The 16462-nt window shown below is 34.3% G+C and overlaps 1 protein-coding gene across 2 annotated transcripts in view; it reads left to right on the top strand.

Moving 5' to 3' along the window:
* The window catches only part of CNTNAP4 (contactin associated protein family member 4), a 205985-nt gene that overhangs the window by 73548 nt on the left and 115975 nt on the right, over positions 1-16462 (top strand). For both annotated transcript variants that reach the window (XM_036403163.2, XM_036403162.2), the window contains exon 3: positions 4105-4298. In XM_036403163.2, the coding sequence (XP_036259056.1) occupies positions 4105-4298 (194 nt within the window). The remainder of the gene's footprint in view (positions 1-4104; positions 4299-16462) is intronic.

Here is a 16462-nt window from a genome sequence, read left to right as displayed (position 1 = left end):
TTCTAGAAATAGAATATCTAGAGGTATCTGACGGAAAGTAAGTCTTCTGCTAGAATTATAGTGCATAAATCCAGGACAGATTTCAAGCTGCAGTCTTGTTTATAGTTTGACAGTTGTAGTGATGAAGAAATTGCTGACTGAACTGATGAATGGTGCCACCTTGTATAACTCCCACAGAAGAGCACTGTGCATTGCTTGGAGTGAATGTGTGAGGAAACTCCAATATATTTCACTTAACTGACTTGAAAGTAAGTGTTATATTATTGTAGAAACAGAAATCAAGAATAACGGAATTCCACAGGTAAAATTTGAAATATGAAAGATGCATAATTGCTTAGATTTTAAATCTAGCATATTAGTCAATTTTAATGCATTAAAAATGTCAAAAGCTTAGAATTTTTTTCAATCATTTAATAATCAATTTATTGATTAACATAATATAAAATGAAGGCGGCTGTTTATCAATTAGTATGTTTAAGTGACTGATGGAAACTCTAAACTTTGCTTTAATTCTCCCAGTAACCATAGATCCTTCATTTACTTATGAGTCATCAAGTAAAGCTGGCAAGTTCTTACTAAAATGGAATTCATGATCTGGAGACAGATCATGAATCTCTGTCTTACTAAAAGACAGAGATTCATGAGTTAAGAAAAAGAGTTAGTACTTCAGAAAAAAATATTGCTAAATGTGTTCAGTAAACTAAGTACTTCAAAAAAATACATCATGTGTACAAACATTTTCAAACACTGGTATTTAAAAGAATATAATAGGAATTATAAGTGAAATGAAAAGATTCTTTTGTATTACCTGTGTGTTCAACTTGAAGTCAGCATGTTCTTCATAAAAAGAAAGTGTGTAATGCTTGGGGTTTTTAACAGAAATAAAGGATGAATCCTGAATGCTTGGGCAGCTTGAATGTAGATTTTTGGCATGTTGCATACAAATCTCAATATTGGCATAAAAAAGTGGAAAATAAAAAAAGGTTAAAAGCCCCCTGAGATACAGTTCAAATAAAGGAATTCTACATACAGATTTTCTCTCCTTTGAAAATTATTTTTCTGATTTGCTGTTTGTTTGCAACAAAAGATGTTTCATCAGTTACTGTAGAACATAGGTTCAGATCTAATTGAAGAAAATACGTGCTTTAAATAAAAGACACTGACAAATAGAAGAGAGAAGAGAAATAAGGTGAAAACTTCAAAGTCAATAATTCAAGAATTTTAGAGATGACAAAATTTTGTTTCTATAAATCTTAGTCCATCCTTGAGTGTTCATACATTTTGGCATAGCCTTGTTTATTATAGGTGGCATCTGCATCCCTGCATCGCTGTGAGAAGCTGTTTAAGACCTCTCCAGATCTTCCCAGAAACACCCACACCATACAGCATGAAATCTGACAAACAAGATCCTTTTGACATCTGTTATGCAGCTGACTTCTGTGCATCACCATGCCCAAATATATTCTACAGCCCAAAGCGACTACGGTTTGGTACACACATTAATCTTGCTGCAAGGACAGGACACACTGTAAAGAATGCTGGGTCAGAAGCTAACATGCTCTTCCTGTGTTTCCTGCAGGATCGGGCAAACATTTCATATTTGTGATGTTTCAGGTGGCAGTCAGATGCTGGGGAACATTTGGCTGCTGGACAGTCAGACAAAAGAGCTCATGAAGAGCCTTTGACAGATGAAAGCATCATGTGAACCAGTGGTTTTTCAGGAAACATGCTGCAGCTTCTGCCTGGTGGTCCAGACTGTGGATTAATACAGGCTGTTGGAGATACCATGCTGCTTCTGCTCAGTGGTTATTCTTTATGGGACTTCTGTTGTATTGGTCAGTACAGGGCTAATAGATGACTTTTGGGACTGCATCTTTACTGTAGTGCCTCAAATCAAACAGCTGTGACATCAGAACACTGTGTATCTGTGTCTCTATCTCTTCTTTCTTTCCTGGATGTAGTGCAGCATGGTGAGGGGGTATAGACTACATGGTGGCATGCCTTGCACAAACTTCTGGAAAACACAGTACTAAAGACAGGAATGATTAGCTCAGGCTAGAACCAAGCAGTACTGCCATAACACACTGCTTTTCAGGCATTTTTTTTACATTCTTCTAACTTCCATTACTTCCATTATTCTGAATAGTTTTCTGCAGTCACCGAGTGAAGGTGTTTTGTCTAAAGGAATTTACAAATTATGTACTCAGCACAGTCTGCCAGACTACTCCTGTTGACTACAATTCAACCCTGCCTTTCAAGTGGAAAGTTCAAAAATGTCACGATACTTAGCATGGTGACACCTAATTCTAGGAAGGCTTTGGATAACACAGCATGGCAGAATGTTGTTGTGTCTGTAAGTGTTCATGCATGAACTGAGCTTTCGCAAGTTAAGGTGGCAGTTAAGTCTTATGTGGCCATGTCACAGATACAGTATACGATGTGAATGTGGACCACTCTGCCTGTGGGTGCAAGGACCCTTGTTTAACCTCCAATGCTGACTGTTCACAAAGTCTGCTTGTTTGATGCCACCACACTGTTCTGCACAGCTACTAAAGGATGAATTTATGGGGTCATAAGGAAAAGCTTTGGAATCTGCTTGAGAGTAATTGAGATGCAGGCACTGAAATCACATATTTACATAAAATTCAAAATACTGATTTAGATAAAGAGAGAAAAAAATATACCCAGTATTTAACTCCATAGTTTTAATTCTGTTGCATTTTAATTAGCTCTTAAATGTGTGGACAAAGGAATTTTGTTACATATATGGGACTTTATGTTTTTCCCTCAGTTCTTTTTGTACAACAAACCTCACTTTTTTGCAATTTATGAATACCTATATAATTTCCCACCATTTTTTTTTTAATTTTTATATTTAAGTAAAAATTCTTTTTTCTTTTTCTTTTCTAGAAGAGGTAATGTTTAGAACTTGGGTTACGACTGAGCAGAATTAAGCAACATGTAGTATTTAGCTATGAATTTTTCTACATCTTGAAGCCCATACAAGCATAAAATTGGATTGCAGAAAACTGATTGTTGTGGAAACTAGATATGTCTGTTCTGATTCTGTATATGCATACTTCAAAAACTTTTCAAGGTGCCTCTTATGTTTTTCAGAGTTAGATCTAAATCTGTTCTTAAATTATGGGTATTTTTTAATTTTTACCACACCATTCTCTGATAAAACTCAGCAGATGCTCTGTCTGAATACTTGCATATTTTGCAATGTAGTTCAGTAAACCAGTGTTTTTTCTTATGATATTGTTTGATACCTACCTTTGACCTTTTCCACCCAGCTTTACAGGAAAACTAGCATGATCTGAGTAAATAAAAGCAAACAAAGGAAGACAAAGGAACACTGAATTGATTTAATTTCTTCCTTTTAATATCTTTCTGATTGGTTAAAATACTGGAGAGGTCGCTCTCCACTTTGGGCAAAATATTTTCTTTGCGGACAGGTGTACCTGTGCTTGAAACTACATGTATATCTCATACTCTTTTATCATTTTGCTTACAAATGTTTTGGTCATTTTAAGGAGCATGTGCACATTTGCCATCTAACTGCGCTTTATTGTTTCATATGCAAATTTATATATCCAGGCCTCACAGAACATAGTCATGCAGAATCATTGAGACAGGACCTCTGGAGATCTTCTAGCCTACGTAAAATGAAATTGAGATGCATAAAATAAAAAGAAAAAAATGAGATGTTTTTTATTGTAGAGTCTGGTTGGTAAAAATCATCCTATAAAATTTATTGTAGAACTTCTAGACAGAGAAAAGTGTGTGAATCACTTCCTAATAATTTAGAATAGTTATATTTGGTTACCAATATCTAGTAATCTAGTATATATTTTCAGAATATTTGCTAAATAATATCCAAATAGTTTTGATGCAACTATAGCTTGAATTAGAATCTGAGAATCATCAAATCATTTGAGCTGGAAAGGACTCCTATCACCTAGTTTGAAAACTAGATGAAAAATGTTGGACATTTTTCATTAGATAATGTTGCTCAAATGTACGAAATTATTTTTGTATATACAAGTTTTGTGTTGACTTGCTTATTTTTGGAAATACTTTTCACTCTTTTTCCTTTTTAAGGTGCTGGTGGCTGGTCTCCACTTGTGTCCAATAAATATCAATGGCTTCAGATTGATCTTGGAGAAAGAACTGAGATTACTGCTGTTGCTACTCAAGGTGGTTATGGGAGCTCAGACTGGGTAACAAGCTACCTTCTGATGTTCAGTGACAGTGGACAGAATTGGAAGCAATATCGTCAAGAAGAAAGCATTTGGGTATGTTCTTTCAATAATGAAAATTATGTTTCTGCAAAAGACTTAAAGGCAACTGAACTGCGCATTGTTGCAAATCTAAGCAAAGCTGTAGAATATAAAGAACTACACTAAAAATGTTTAGATAATTAACTATACAAAGCAATTTAGCTCTTGAAAAGATGAAAGACAGTAAAAAGCAAACAAACATCAAAAACCTAGCCATAGAAGTACTCCATTAAGACACAAGGAATTATTCTGAGGATTAAAAATGTACTACAAAATTTCTTTTGTCTTACTATGTATGGCAAACTTCTTTTCCCAAAAGTATTGATCCCATTGCAGGAAACTTGGCTTTTAGTTACAGTTAAAAAAATAAAACAAAACAAAACATTCATTTATTTTTTGTGCATTTTTTGTGCATAAAAACATTTAAACTTATTGTAAGAATAAAATGAAACAAACAAAGAAATTAAAATCTTAACAAGCAAATCCCAGTCCATTTACAAAAAATAAATAAATTAAGCTGTATTTAAGTTTTGGTCATCGAATTCAGAGTCTAGTTTCTGATGCTGTAACCTGATGCTTATCTCTGCCTCACTTTGTAAATATTAATGATAATTAATAAGCCATTAATAAGATCATAATTTTCTTTTTTGCATAAATACAAATGAGAGCAAAGGGTACAACACCTGAGAGATGATGTCCAAAAGAGTATGAAAAAGTGGACTATATAGTTTTAGAAAAGGGTTGCATCTTTCCTTGATCTCCAATAATTGGCAGCTTGGATTAGAGGGAGAATATTGGGACTTGTGTTATGTTATTGTAGCCTGTCAAGTGAATTCTGTTCTCTGTGCATAGAGCTGATTAATTTCTAAATTTTTCTAAGCCTTAGAGTTCACTTATTTCTTGCTGCAGTTAAACACTATGTTAAAATGTATTTCATTTTATGCGTTTTGATTTTGTTGACTTTTAATTCAAAATGTTCTTGTCATTCTTACTGTCAAAACCCGTCTATGGTATAATGAGATTATGCAGTGTTTTACTTGTTGCATAATTATCCTGCTTTTTAAATTTGCTACATACTTTCGCTTCAGATTGTGTTTTCATAACAAAGCGAAATAAATGAGTTTCTAATCCATATGGCTGTGGGGAGTGAGAAAATCAATCAATTTTCCAAATGTTAAATGAGCATAAGCTGCTACGATATTGTCTTTGCTCATCTTAAGACAGACTGACAAAACCTATCTGAGAGGTAGGGCAGCTTGGTCTCTAACATGACTGCTCTTTTGAAATCTGATATTGGTATTGCAAACAGTGATGCAGATTGTTATTTCTTGAATACTGCCACCAGTTAAATATCAAATGAAAGTTAAGGAAAATAGCTAAATGCTGATGCAGACATTGGATAAAGGGGGTTGTTAGATCTATAGGAGTGAAAAAGTGAAGCTTCAATTCCATCATCTCAAACTTAATAAAAAATGATTATTTTAATGATTGCAATGCAGATTGAAGGTATGGCTTGAGGCAGTAATGAATAATTCAAGAATGCAAACCATCAAATTCAGGGCAGTCTATTGATCTTTTTTATGCATCTTTATTTAGGAGTTCTGCTTCTAGGGGAATATATTTTCTCTTTTCTAAACTAATACACAGATGTAGTCTCGAAGTGAAACTCTTAAATCCCTATTTATTTTATAGATTTTCTCTGACTATTATCTCTTTATGCTGACTTCTTAAATGACATGCTCAAGTTCATTAAGACAAGAACCTCCAACATTTTATAAAATCTACTGTGTTACTGTGTCATTTCTATCCTATGTTTAACTGAGTCATTGGCCTGTTACAAGGCTACTGACCAGAGATAACATTTAGGGTTTTCCTAATACTACTTTGCATTAGAATGATGGAAGTTGTCCAATTCTGAGGGCCCTGTGTTGAAATCTTCACTAGACAAAAGAATTTTTACTTCATAATCACTTTTTGTAGACTTAAATAGAGATAATCTCTTGTCTGCAAGTTCACCGCTTCCTAATTTCTATATATCTTTTCAGAAGATAGTTTTGAATTGTCTTTATTTCCTTATGGCTTATCTTAAGGTTCTGAAGCTCCTGTCACTGTGCAGCTATAACAGCTTTTTCATCCTCTGTAAAAATTTTAGAACAGCTGAGGTCAAAGAATATTGTCTACGTATCTGCAAATTATCTAGTTATCAAAACTCTCTCAATAGTCAGTGAAGTGGGTAGTTTTTTCCAAGGCCAGCTTCTCTGACCATAGGTGTCTTGCTTAGGTTGAAATGAACCATGTTTCACCTTCCTTTGTCTATAAAACTTCATTGTGTGTTAGTGATGAATTTGGCTGTAAAAATTCTGATGTTAGGTGAGATTATCCTCTGTCCCTTCCCTGCTGCTAATTATTAAATATTTGTTTTCACTTTTCTATATATTGGGAATTGGTTTAGAAGGCGTCATGGTGACTAGTGTTTATTCCGGCAATATATTTTGCTCTCAGTGTTCTCGTTTTTCTGTTGTACCGATGTCCTAAATGTACGCCTTACTTGCTGTCTCATAACTGGAGGAAGTCTGTATTTTATGTGGATTTTATTTATTGCTTAAAGTAATTTAGTTACTAGAGGAGTTTTTGAAGGACTAACTCCATTATTTTTAATTCCTACGACTCCTGTCACTATAGATAAAGTATTGTTAAGTATTTTTAGCTATTTGTTCTACAATAGAGTTTTTCTTACTTCAGCCATACAATTTGATTTCTGCTCTCAGTGATATTACTGTCACTGTCTTTTTAAAGTTAACTGTAAGTATTTTCTGCCCTCTTCTTGGTATTTATGGTAAGATTCCTTCAGTCAGACCTTAGTAGAATCAATATTTTTATCTCTTTTAGTAATTGATACAGTTCCAGTCAAGATATAATTCTCAAGTGAAATAGTTGTTATTAGTGGTAAAACACGTTTTTTCACAGAAATAATTTCCTTTGATAATGATTAGTTGAATTTTGGAAATAAATTAATTCAACTCAATATTATATTTTCTTTAATTTTACCATAAATATGGAAGTGTTAGAACAACACATGCCGTGCCTTTTTATATTCAATCTTTTTATTGTGTTCCTATTAATTAGGATGTAGTTTCAGATGCAGTAGAGTTCAAACTCCCAAGCCCAATCTTTTGCCCTGTTCTTTTTTTAACCTTTAAAATGAACAGGCCTCAAATCTCTTTGTGTATTTTCAGATTTTTTCCTCCGGATATGATTATTCTTTTCGCTTTTCTTCTGTCAGACATCAGGTGGTATACAGTAAAACATCATAAAAATACATGTTGTTTTGATCAAGAAGTTCTAGGAGATCTTATGTCTGTAAATACTACCTTAATAGAGGTATTGCTATTCATTTGTCCTCTTGATTTGTATTTGTATTCTTCCTCTTAATTCTAGGTATCATCACTTGTATTTTGGTTGTGAAGAATCTCCTATTGTAATTATATTTATCTGTTTGGGGCTGTGTATACTGATCCTTTCAACTAGTATAATTTCTGGGTTTACCTAAATTCATAGTTTTGTATCACAAGAGTTTTTGTGCTGTACTCTCTCTTTGACATTACTAATGGCTCATCTTTTAAAAGGAGAGTAATAAGATAAAGAGATTAAAAGAGAGGAGTTAAGAGGGGGAAGAAGTATAGCAATTCACAGTTTGAATAACAAGTTTTCCATGGCTGACAATTTCAGTGAAAACATGAGTCATCTAACTCATGGAGAAAAGCATCTCAATGTTATTAATTAGCAGGAGTTTTGAGGAACAAAATAAGTGCAATTCCTCTTTGATTTAATGTTGACTATTTCTTCTCTGACACACCTTTGGAAATACATATTTATGCAGCCTTCAGTTTTGTGAATTTTATTTTTTTTTTCCTGTAAGAATAGTGATTTATCCATTCCACAGCTGGAATTGAGTTTTCATTTTTATTTGTTTTGAATCTTCCCTTTAAAAATTATTTCCAAAGAGAGACATTAAAACTAATAGACAAAAATAGCTAAAATGTGGGAAAATTATGACTATTTTAGTAAATTCTCTTTTAGAAGACAAATTTGTTTATATCTGTTTATTTTTGTACATACATTTAGGTTCTGAGGTCTGCTGGTTGTTTAATTAAACTTAGCCGAAGTTAAAACTGTAAGTTTGTTTTATTGTAATATATGCAACCCTGTGAATTTGCACAGAAGTATTTTCAATGTAACAGTTACTATTCTAATGGTATGGAGCATAATTTTATGGATGGTGAAGAATTAATTGCTTATGCATTGCTACACATATTCACAACTTCCTTTTTAAAGGAGTAGGGGCTTTTTATTTTATTGGAGATTTCTCATGGTGTAAAACAACTCACAATTATGCAAAGTTTAAGGTTAAGAAATACTGAATCACAGGTATTCTGTGATATTCACATTGTGAGTTTTGGTAAAGCTGGTGACTCTATCTTAGACTCAGTGATTCGTATTTGCTATGATCCTCCCCCTTAGAGAGCAGAGTCATCATTCTTGGTCATAATTTGCTTCACTTTAGTAGCAAAAGACTGCTACTTTTATATATGCTACTTTTTTGGACTTCTGCTAATTACTTTTTGAACCCAGAAGGTTTTTCTGTTGTTTCCTTCTGCAAGCCAAGTCATAGATAATTTCAATTGGTACTCCATCACTACATTTTCCATAGGTACAGTTTTGGAGTATTGTGACTTCAGACTGCCTGACACTTCTTTTTTTAGTCACAGGAAAGAGAGAAACCTCTTTATCTATGAATTAAAATGGAGCATATAGTAATGACCCCCATGGGGACCCACACTGGACCCTAGAGTAGCTGAAGGACTGCAGTCTGTGGAGAGGACACATGCTAAAGTACAGAAGAGTGTGAGGAGTCACCCCCTTAAAGAGGAAATATATGACAAAAACCACTTCTCATGGAAGGTATCCCTGCCCATGGCAGGGGTGTTTGGACTAGGAGATCTTTACGATCTCTTAATACAACTGGCCCCAGTCCATCAGTCCAGCCTGTCTGGATCCCTCTGTAGAGTTTTCTACCCTCCAGCATATCAACACATCTGCCCAGCTTGGTGCTGTCTGTGAACTGATTGAGGGGGCATTTGATGGTTTTTGTTTTGACTGGGGAAAGATGTAGGGGAATGCAGGAAGAGGCAGGGAAAAAACAAAGGAGGAGAATAGTCTTAACTCGAGGTATAAAAGGAGCTTCAAGGGAAATATGAAAAATTAAGTATGAAGAAAGAAATACAAAAAATCTTGGGTGGAATAATACAGGCAGGCGACTACTGTGCAAATGCCTTTGTGAAATTGTTTGCATGCATAAACTTCCACTTATGAGGACATTTTAATATTTATTTAGGACATTTAAAACATAAAATTTCTGAACTTTCCTTATGAGCTTTTGCATTTCTATGTCTATTTCAAAAGCATTCTGACTGCAGTGCTATTTTTAGACACTTAAATGGCAATCTAATAAGGCTAATTTTGCAGTCACAATGATTAATGTACTGTATAAAATATCTTATATTAGGTGAAAAGATGAATGCATGTATCAAGGTTAACCTGACCCCGAATATTTAAGATAAGTTAAAAGGAAGGAAAAAAAGAGAAACATCAGCAAAAAATGTAGTGCCTTAAATAAAACCTATATAATTTTTGTGGGTAAATATTAAAGGAATTGTTAATGCCAAAACTGGTAAAGGATATATTGACACTATTTATAATATGGCACACCATATTGTGGAAAAAAAACCTACACACACACACAGATTTAAAAAATGAGTATAACCAAGGACAGCAAGATACCTTGAAAATATGCAAATCCAGCAGCGTGCGGAAGTAAATACTCTAGATTCAGACATTCGCAGGTTATTTTAAATATGTGTGTTAATGTTGCAGTCATTAAATTAGCAGCAGCTTTGGGAAACAAACGTAAATGTGTTGGGATGATACTTTTTTATATTAAAGATTTCCGCTATGCAAACTACTGTGTACCAAAATTGGTTTCTGGGACAGATCTTGATCAGGACTTTTTTCCAGATAGTTTCCAGCTGCATCATAAGCAATAGCAAAGCAGCTACAACTTTCTATATTTGGGTACTACAAGAGAAACAACAACCATTGGGTTTTTGCTTCTGCCTTTTCTGCATGTTTAGTGAGTTTGCCCTATAAATGACTTTGCACTTCTAAGATGCAGAAATCCTGTAAATGATGGTACTATTATCTTGAGTCTTTTTTGTAAGTTAAAAATAATACTTTTCATTAATGTAATTATTTTCCTTAGATCTCTGATTATCTGTACTCTAAACATATTATCTCTAAATATATTGATGCTTGTACATTATTTTTCTATTAAAATAATTCACTCTGATATATCATGAATTATTTTGTATTGCCTTTACCTATTGATTATCTTAACAACATTGTAATATTCATACGTGTGTGGAAAATGCCATAGCAAGCATTAGAACTAAAAAAAAAAAAAATTAGTTCTTTGTCTCTCCTCTCAGGTGTTGGCTGCTCTAGAGTGTTACTGCACTGATCCCTGTCATTTTCATTCTAATATGAGAATCGTGTGCTTGAACACATACGCCTGCCTGAAAATGACTTATGATGGATGAAGAAAATTGTGCTATGGCTGGGAAAATATTGTCCCTATTTTCTGCAACAGACAGATTGTGTGCTTGAAAAAATCAAGCTGCCTTTGAAGAAAGCATTTCATCTTTATAATCAGAACAGAGTGTGTTCAGTTTGCTCAAGGCTTATTGAGCAAAGTAGTAGCACATATTCAGCTTCTCTCTTGTTTATTCCAGCCACTCTCCTTAAATAGAGCAAAAATACTTTCAGAAATGGACTTCAGACTTAATTTGAAGAATGTCTCTGTCATACATGGATTTGTTTTATGCCTAGTATGATTGAAATTAACAAGGTGAAATAACTGATTTTTTATTAAAATTTTGGTCATTGAACTTCAGAGAAAACCTCAAATTATTTTGAGTTTATAATATTTTTACCCTGGTACTGGGATGGTCATGCCATTTTAATAGTTTATGAGTTATTTTAATAACATATCATGTCTACAACATAGTAATATTTAAATAATTTTCACATTTCCATTTTAGACACTTAAATTTCCTTTACAAAACTTTTTATGCATTGAAACTAAAGTCCTAAAAGTAGAAAAAAGAATTTGGAGATCTAAGTGTTTCTTGAACTTGGCAGCTCCAACATACGCTTAGATGCCCAATTTCCTATTTTAACTTTCAGGAATCTGATTTTTGTCAATAACATTTCAGTGTTTTCAATCTGTTTTCATCTGCAATTGTTTCACCAATTTTCATCTGTTACTGCTCTTTCTTTGTATCTGCATTTCTGTAAAACACATGCCATGGCTAGTAATCTTCTTCTCTTACATGACTGAATGACAGTTTTCAGGCTACTGAGGAACTAAGATCTGCCTTTATTCTTTTGTACCTGTTCTGTTTCATAAACTCATGCCTTAGCATTCACTGGAAACCTAGATAACCTCTGCCTCACAATTTGTTTATGTAGTAAAGGTTGTAAATAATGGGTAAGAATTTTCTTCTGAACACTTTTAGAATGCAGAGATTTTTGGGGAAAAAAATTGAAATCTATTTTCGAAGTATTTTTCCTAATGGGCAAATACAGTTTTAAATATAGGGTGAATCACAGAGTAGTTTGGGTTAGACAGGACCTCTGGAGATCATCTAGTCCAACATCACTGCTAAAGCAGAATCAGCTAGAACAGGTTGCACAGAATCACATCTAGGTGGATTTTGGGTGCCTCCAGAGAAGGAGCCTCCACAGCCTCTCTGGGCAACCTATTTTAGTGCTCTTGCTTACAGAGGTCTGGGTTCCCTGAGGCCTACCTTTAGCAGTAAAGACTAAACTCAAAAAGCCATTCAGTATCCCCTCCTTCTCTGTGTCCTCTGTAGGAGACACGTACAACATTCTGCATCAGATCCACTTTTCCCCTAATCTTCCTTTTACTACCAATGTCCTTGAAATCCCTTTCCAGATTTAATTCCAAATAGACCCTAGCCTTCCTTGTGACCTTCCTGCACACTCTAAAAATGAAATCTTTATGTTTAAGACAGACATATACACAAATAGATCTTTTTTTGAGATAGTGAATACAATTTTTGTTGCTTTTTGAAGTAAAATGTTCATATAGCTTTTAGTGTAAATGTCTTATTTTATCAACATCACCTTCAATTGATACCAACCTGACCAGTATCTTGGTAAAAACTTAACTGTGCATAATTTTTTAGCTGTCTAAGAGTCCATGTGATCATCATATCTTCATAGTGTTGGTAATGGCATAGAATTTGCTAAAGTTTTACGAGCTCGTACTTTATATATTTTTGATTATTGGAAACTTGAATATTGTGAGGACGAACAAGGTTAGTAATTTGTATATCAATACTGTGTACTTTCTTGTTTGAATATTTTAGGGCCTTTTCATAAATGGAGAGGAATGTTATTCCTCTACTGGACATGTACTTAAATCTCAGGATCTTGCATTTTTATGCTGAATAAGGAATAGATTTTAGGAATAGGTGTTTAACCCATTTAAATCTATATTTTCTGCTGCTAGACAGTGACATTTGCTACCACTTATTTTAAAGGTCATTGGTAAGTAGTTTTGAATTAACTTTATTGCATATTTCTTCCCTTGTATAAAACTTGCTAGACTTAAATTGTGTAAGGCATATTTCAGTGTGTTTTAAATAAGTGATTCAGCAACTATAGCAGTACTATTCATATCTAGTAAAGATTTCTGTGTTATCAGATCTATACTTTGAAAATTCAGTGAATACCTTATTCTTTCCTACTTCTTAAATTGCCTTATTTTTTAAGGTTAAGTAGCCCTAATTAAAATATCACTGGAAAGAACTGCCTTAATGTTCCTCAAGGAGTCCCTTCCTCTACTTTTCTATATAGTTATCTGTGAATATGTTAGCTAGAATTCATGGGTTTTTTATCTTCAGATCTGAGTCAAAGTATTAGAAAAGTTTCATGAAACATTCTAATTTACAGCATTTAATTTATTTTAAGCAAAAGCATGTCCTTTATCAAAAGTTTTTATTTCCTATATCTGTTTATTTATCTGTAAGTTTTCAGCAGACTTCCTAGTGGGAAGTTCACATCTTTGAACAGGAATTGAGCATAGAGACTTTTTTGGGTAGACTTCATTAACTTCCATAATTTTCTATTAAAAAAATCTGAATTTTATTTTTACCTGCTAGATAAAGTTTTATTTGGGTTAGTAGACAGGTCATGGATTGTCTATATTTGTCCGTACTGCTATCACATTCTATTTTTTAAAAGACATCAGAGAATTTCTTATGGAATTCCATGGCATTTACAATAATGATATTTTTTTTTAAATAGCTGGCTGTGCAGCTTTTTCCTATAATTGCAACATTCATTATTATTTTTTAGGGTTTCTGACAGGAATATTTGGGGAAAAAGGATAGAAGCCCTTAACTAAGGGCTTAGCACAAATATCTACAACCACCTGATAGAGATTCAGGATATTATGCAGTTAAGTTCCCTAAGAACTTAGGTTCTTAAGGGAATTTTAAGAACTCTGTGCGTTAGTGCCTAGTCATAGATACAAACTGGAGTCAGCATGGAATTTTTTTTTCAAATTTGTGAGCTATTATCTTAGGCTTTATTCTCTAGCAGTCTAGTGACTGGAAAATAGAAAAAGAGTGGAAAAGTATTTTTTAGCTTTTATGCATGGTTTTGCTAACTTAACTGATTATTTTCCCTCAAAGAGACACATCTATCTATATTAGCCTTGGCATGGCAAGTTTTAACAGCTCTATCAGTTACTTTTATGAATCTGTTTATCATAGTCAAACATAAACTATATTACTCTTTCAAACAACTCCATTTTTCAAAACTTAAAATGCATTATTCACCTCCAATCAGAAATATTTGGGCATTTATTCCTGTTAAGAGCCATTAACCATAACATTTCAGTCTCTCACAATTCAAATATGTAATGAAGAATAATCTTGAAAATTTTAATCAGTGAAATGCAAAATTTATCGGATATATCGAAAAGAGTTTTAGCATTCAGCATATCCTCAGTTGTTGCTAATTATGTTTTAATTCCTGTTTGGTCTTAGTGTTTGTTGCTTTTCGTGGAGATAAAAAAAGTAAAAAGGTCAGGCTTTACCTCTGATCCCTAGAAAAATACACAATAACTTGTTTTGAGATGTGAGAGAAAGTAAAAACTTACTGTCCTTCAAACTCTTTGTATATTTGTGAAAACAGTTATATTTTTGGGGTTTTTTTCCCCCTTGGGCCAACAAATATCCCAAAGCATGCAGAAGCATTATAAAGCGAAAGAAGAATACCATTAAGACACAAGAAGAATATTATTAAGCCACAGTAGTCTTAGCCACTACCAATCATCATACCAATGTCATCTTAAGGAAAATTGTCTAGTGCAATTTTTTGTCATGATTTAATGAATTGATTATGTATAGCTAATTAAGTGGTGAGTTTATGAAGTAATTTGAATTTTAAAATGAGAGACCCAAAGATGGGCTTTACTTAATGCAGGGAAAGGACTGAAATTTAAAGTAGGGGGTTTCATGCTTTTTCACCTAGCAAAATCAACAAGTTGGGCAGGATTTTATTTCTTGATTCTGATGTATTTTGTGTATATTCAGTGTATTTAATTAGCCCTGAATGCACATGTTTTCTTCAGTTTTCGCTTTTCGAAGGCTGAGTCTAGGTTTCAGAGGGCTATCACACTCATGCAAGCTGACTGTGAGAAAATTTGGGATATTCCACTAGAAAATTTGCCCATTTAGACTCTTCTTTGTATCTTAATTTTGTTGTGGTTTTTAAAAAACAGACTGAAATATATAGCAGATGAGAGATGAGGAGTTGCATAGCTGGAGTTTTAAATTAATCTGTAAAACTGTGCAGCTTGATTTAAAAAATGAATTTATGATTACATTGGTCTTATGATGTCTTCATTAACTAGACTCTCTTATGGAAAGATGTTATTTCAGGGTACTGGAAGATGAGGAAAGGAAGTGGTAAATTTTGTTGTTTTTTGGGGATTCCTTTTTCCTATTACATGTCAGAGATTTTTCTTTCTGCATAGTTTCCTTCTCTGCTTTAGCTTATGGAGTTATCAAAGGTTTATTTCAAATTTGAACAGGTGTGATGTTCCACCCAGGGCAGTTTGAGTTGTACAAAGAGGGATTTGTGGTGATCTCAACAGCAAAAGCTTTCCCTTTCTTTTTTGCATTGCTGAAAATTGCAATCATTCTGGTTTCTCCTTCTGGCTGTCCATCAATCTCCATCACATTCTGGCACAAAGTGGGTGGTGAGAGTTGAAAGAGTTTCAGATTCAGGACAGCAGTTTTATCCTTAATGTTTCTCAGACTGAAAAAATTATCATCATAAACTCAGTTGTCCCACAATCTTATTGTTCGTCAACAGTAGAGCAGTAGAAAACTGAAATTAGCAAACTAGTGAAGTGAAAATTTATATCAAATCTTACCAGGGTCTGAAACAGTGTCTTCATCCACCCATGTGTCTTTTTCTCCTGTTACAACGCTCTTAAATTAGACCTACTGGAATGCCTAATGATGGAAATATTGAATCTGGGACAGAATAACAGCATTTCCCAGAAAATATCACTGCTCCTGAAGATACCTGTGAAGTAATATAGGCAAGTCATATACTTTAACATGGTGTCTTGGTTTGAAAGACAGGTGTCTGCCAAGAAAGATGGGAACCTCCCTTGGAATGGGGGATATTATGCCCTTCCCACGGAATTATTTTAACTCTGAAGTTAAGGGGCTTTCAGGCAAAGATATGAGAAATGGAATAACAGCTCTTTACTAGTGTGTATAGCAAGGCAAGCCAACAACAGTGGCAGCGAAGGCAAACAAGACCAGAAATCCCATGGGAGTCTCCTCCCACTCTTCAAGCGCTCTCGCCATCGGTGCGGTTCCGGTGGCGGCCGGCAGGGGGCGCTGCTGGCTCTCGGCAGGCCGGGCGGGTGGGTGGCTCCCCCGCGCCTGCAGGGGGCGCCCGGCTCCCTCACGCGGTCATGGGCTGGGGAGAGTGGGCCCCAGCAGGAACCT

Source organism: Molothrus ater, chromosome Z, assembly GCF_012460135.2.
Source record: "Molothrus ater isolate BHLD 08-10-18 breed brown headed cowbird chromosome Z, BPBGC_Mater_1.1, whole genome shotgun sequence".
Lineage (NCBI taxonomy): Eukaryota > Metazoa > Chordata > Aves > Passeriformes > Icteridae > Molothrus > Molothrus ater.
This window is presented reverse-complemented; position numbering and strand designations above follow the sequence as displayed.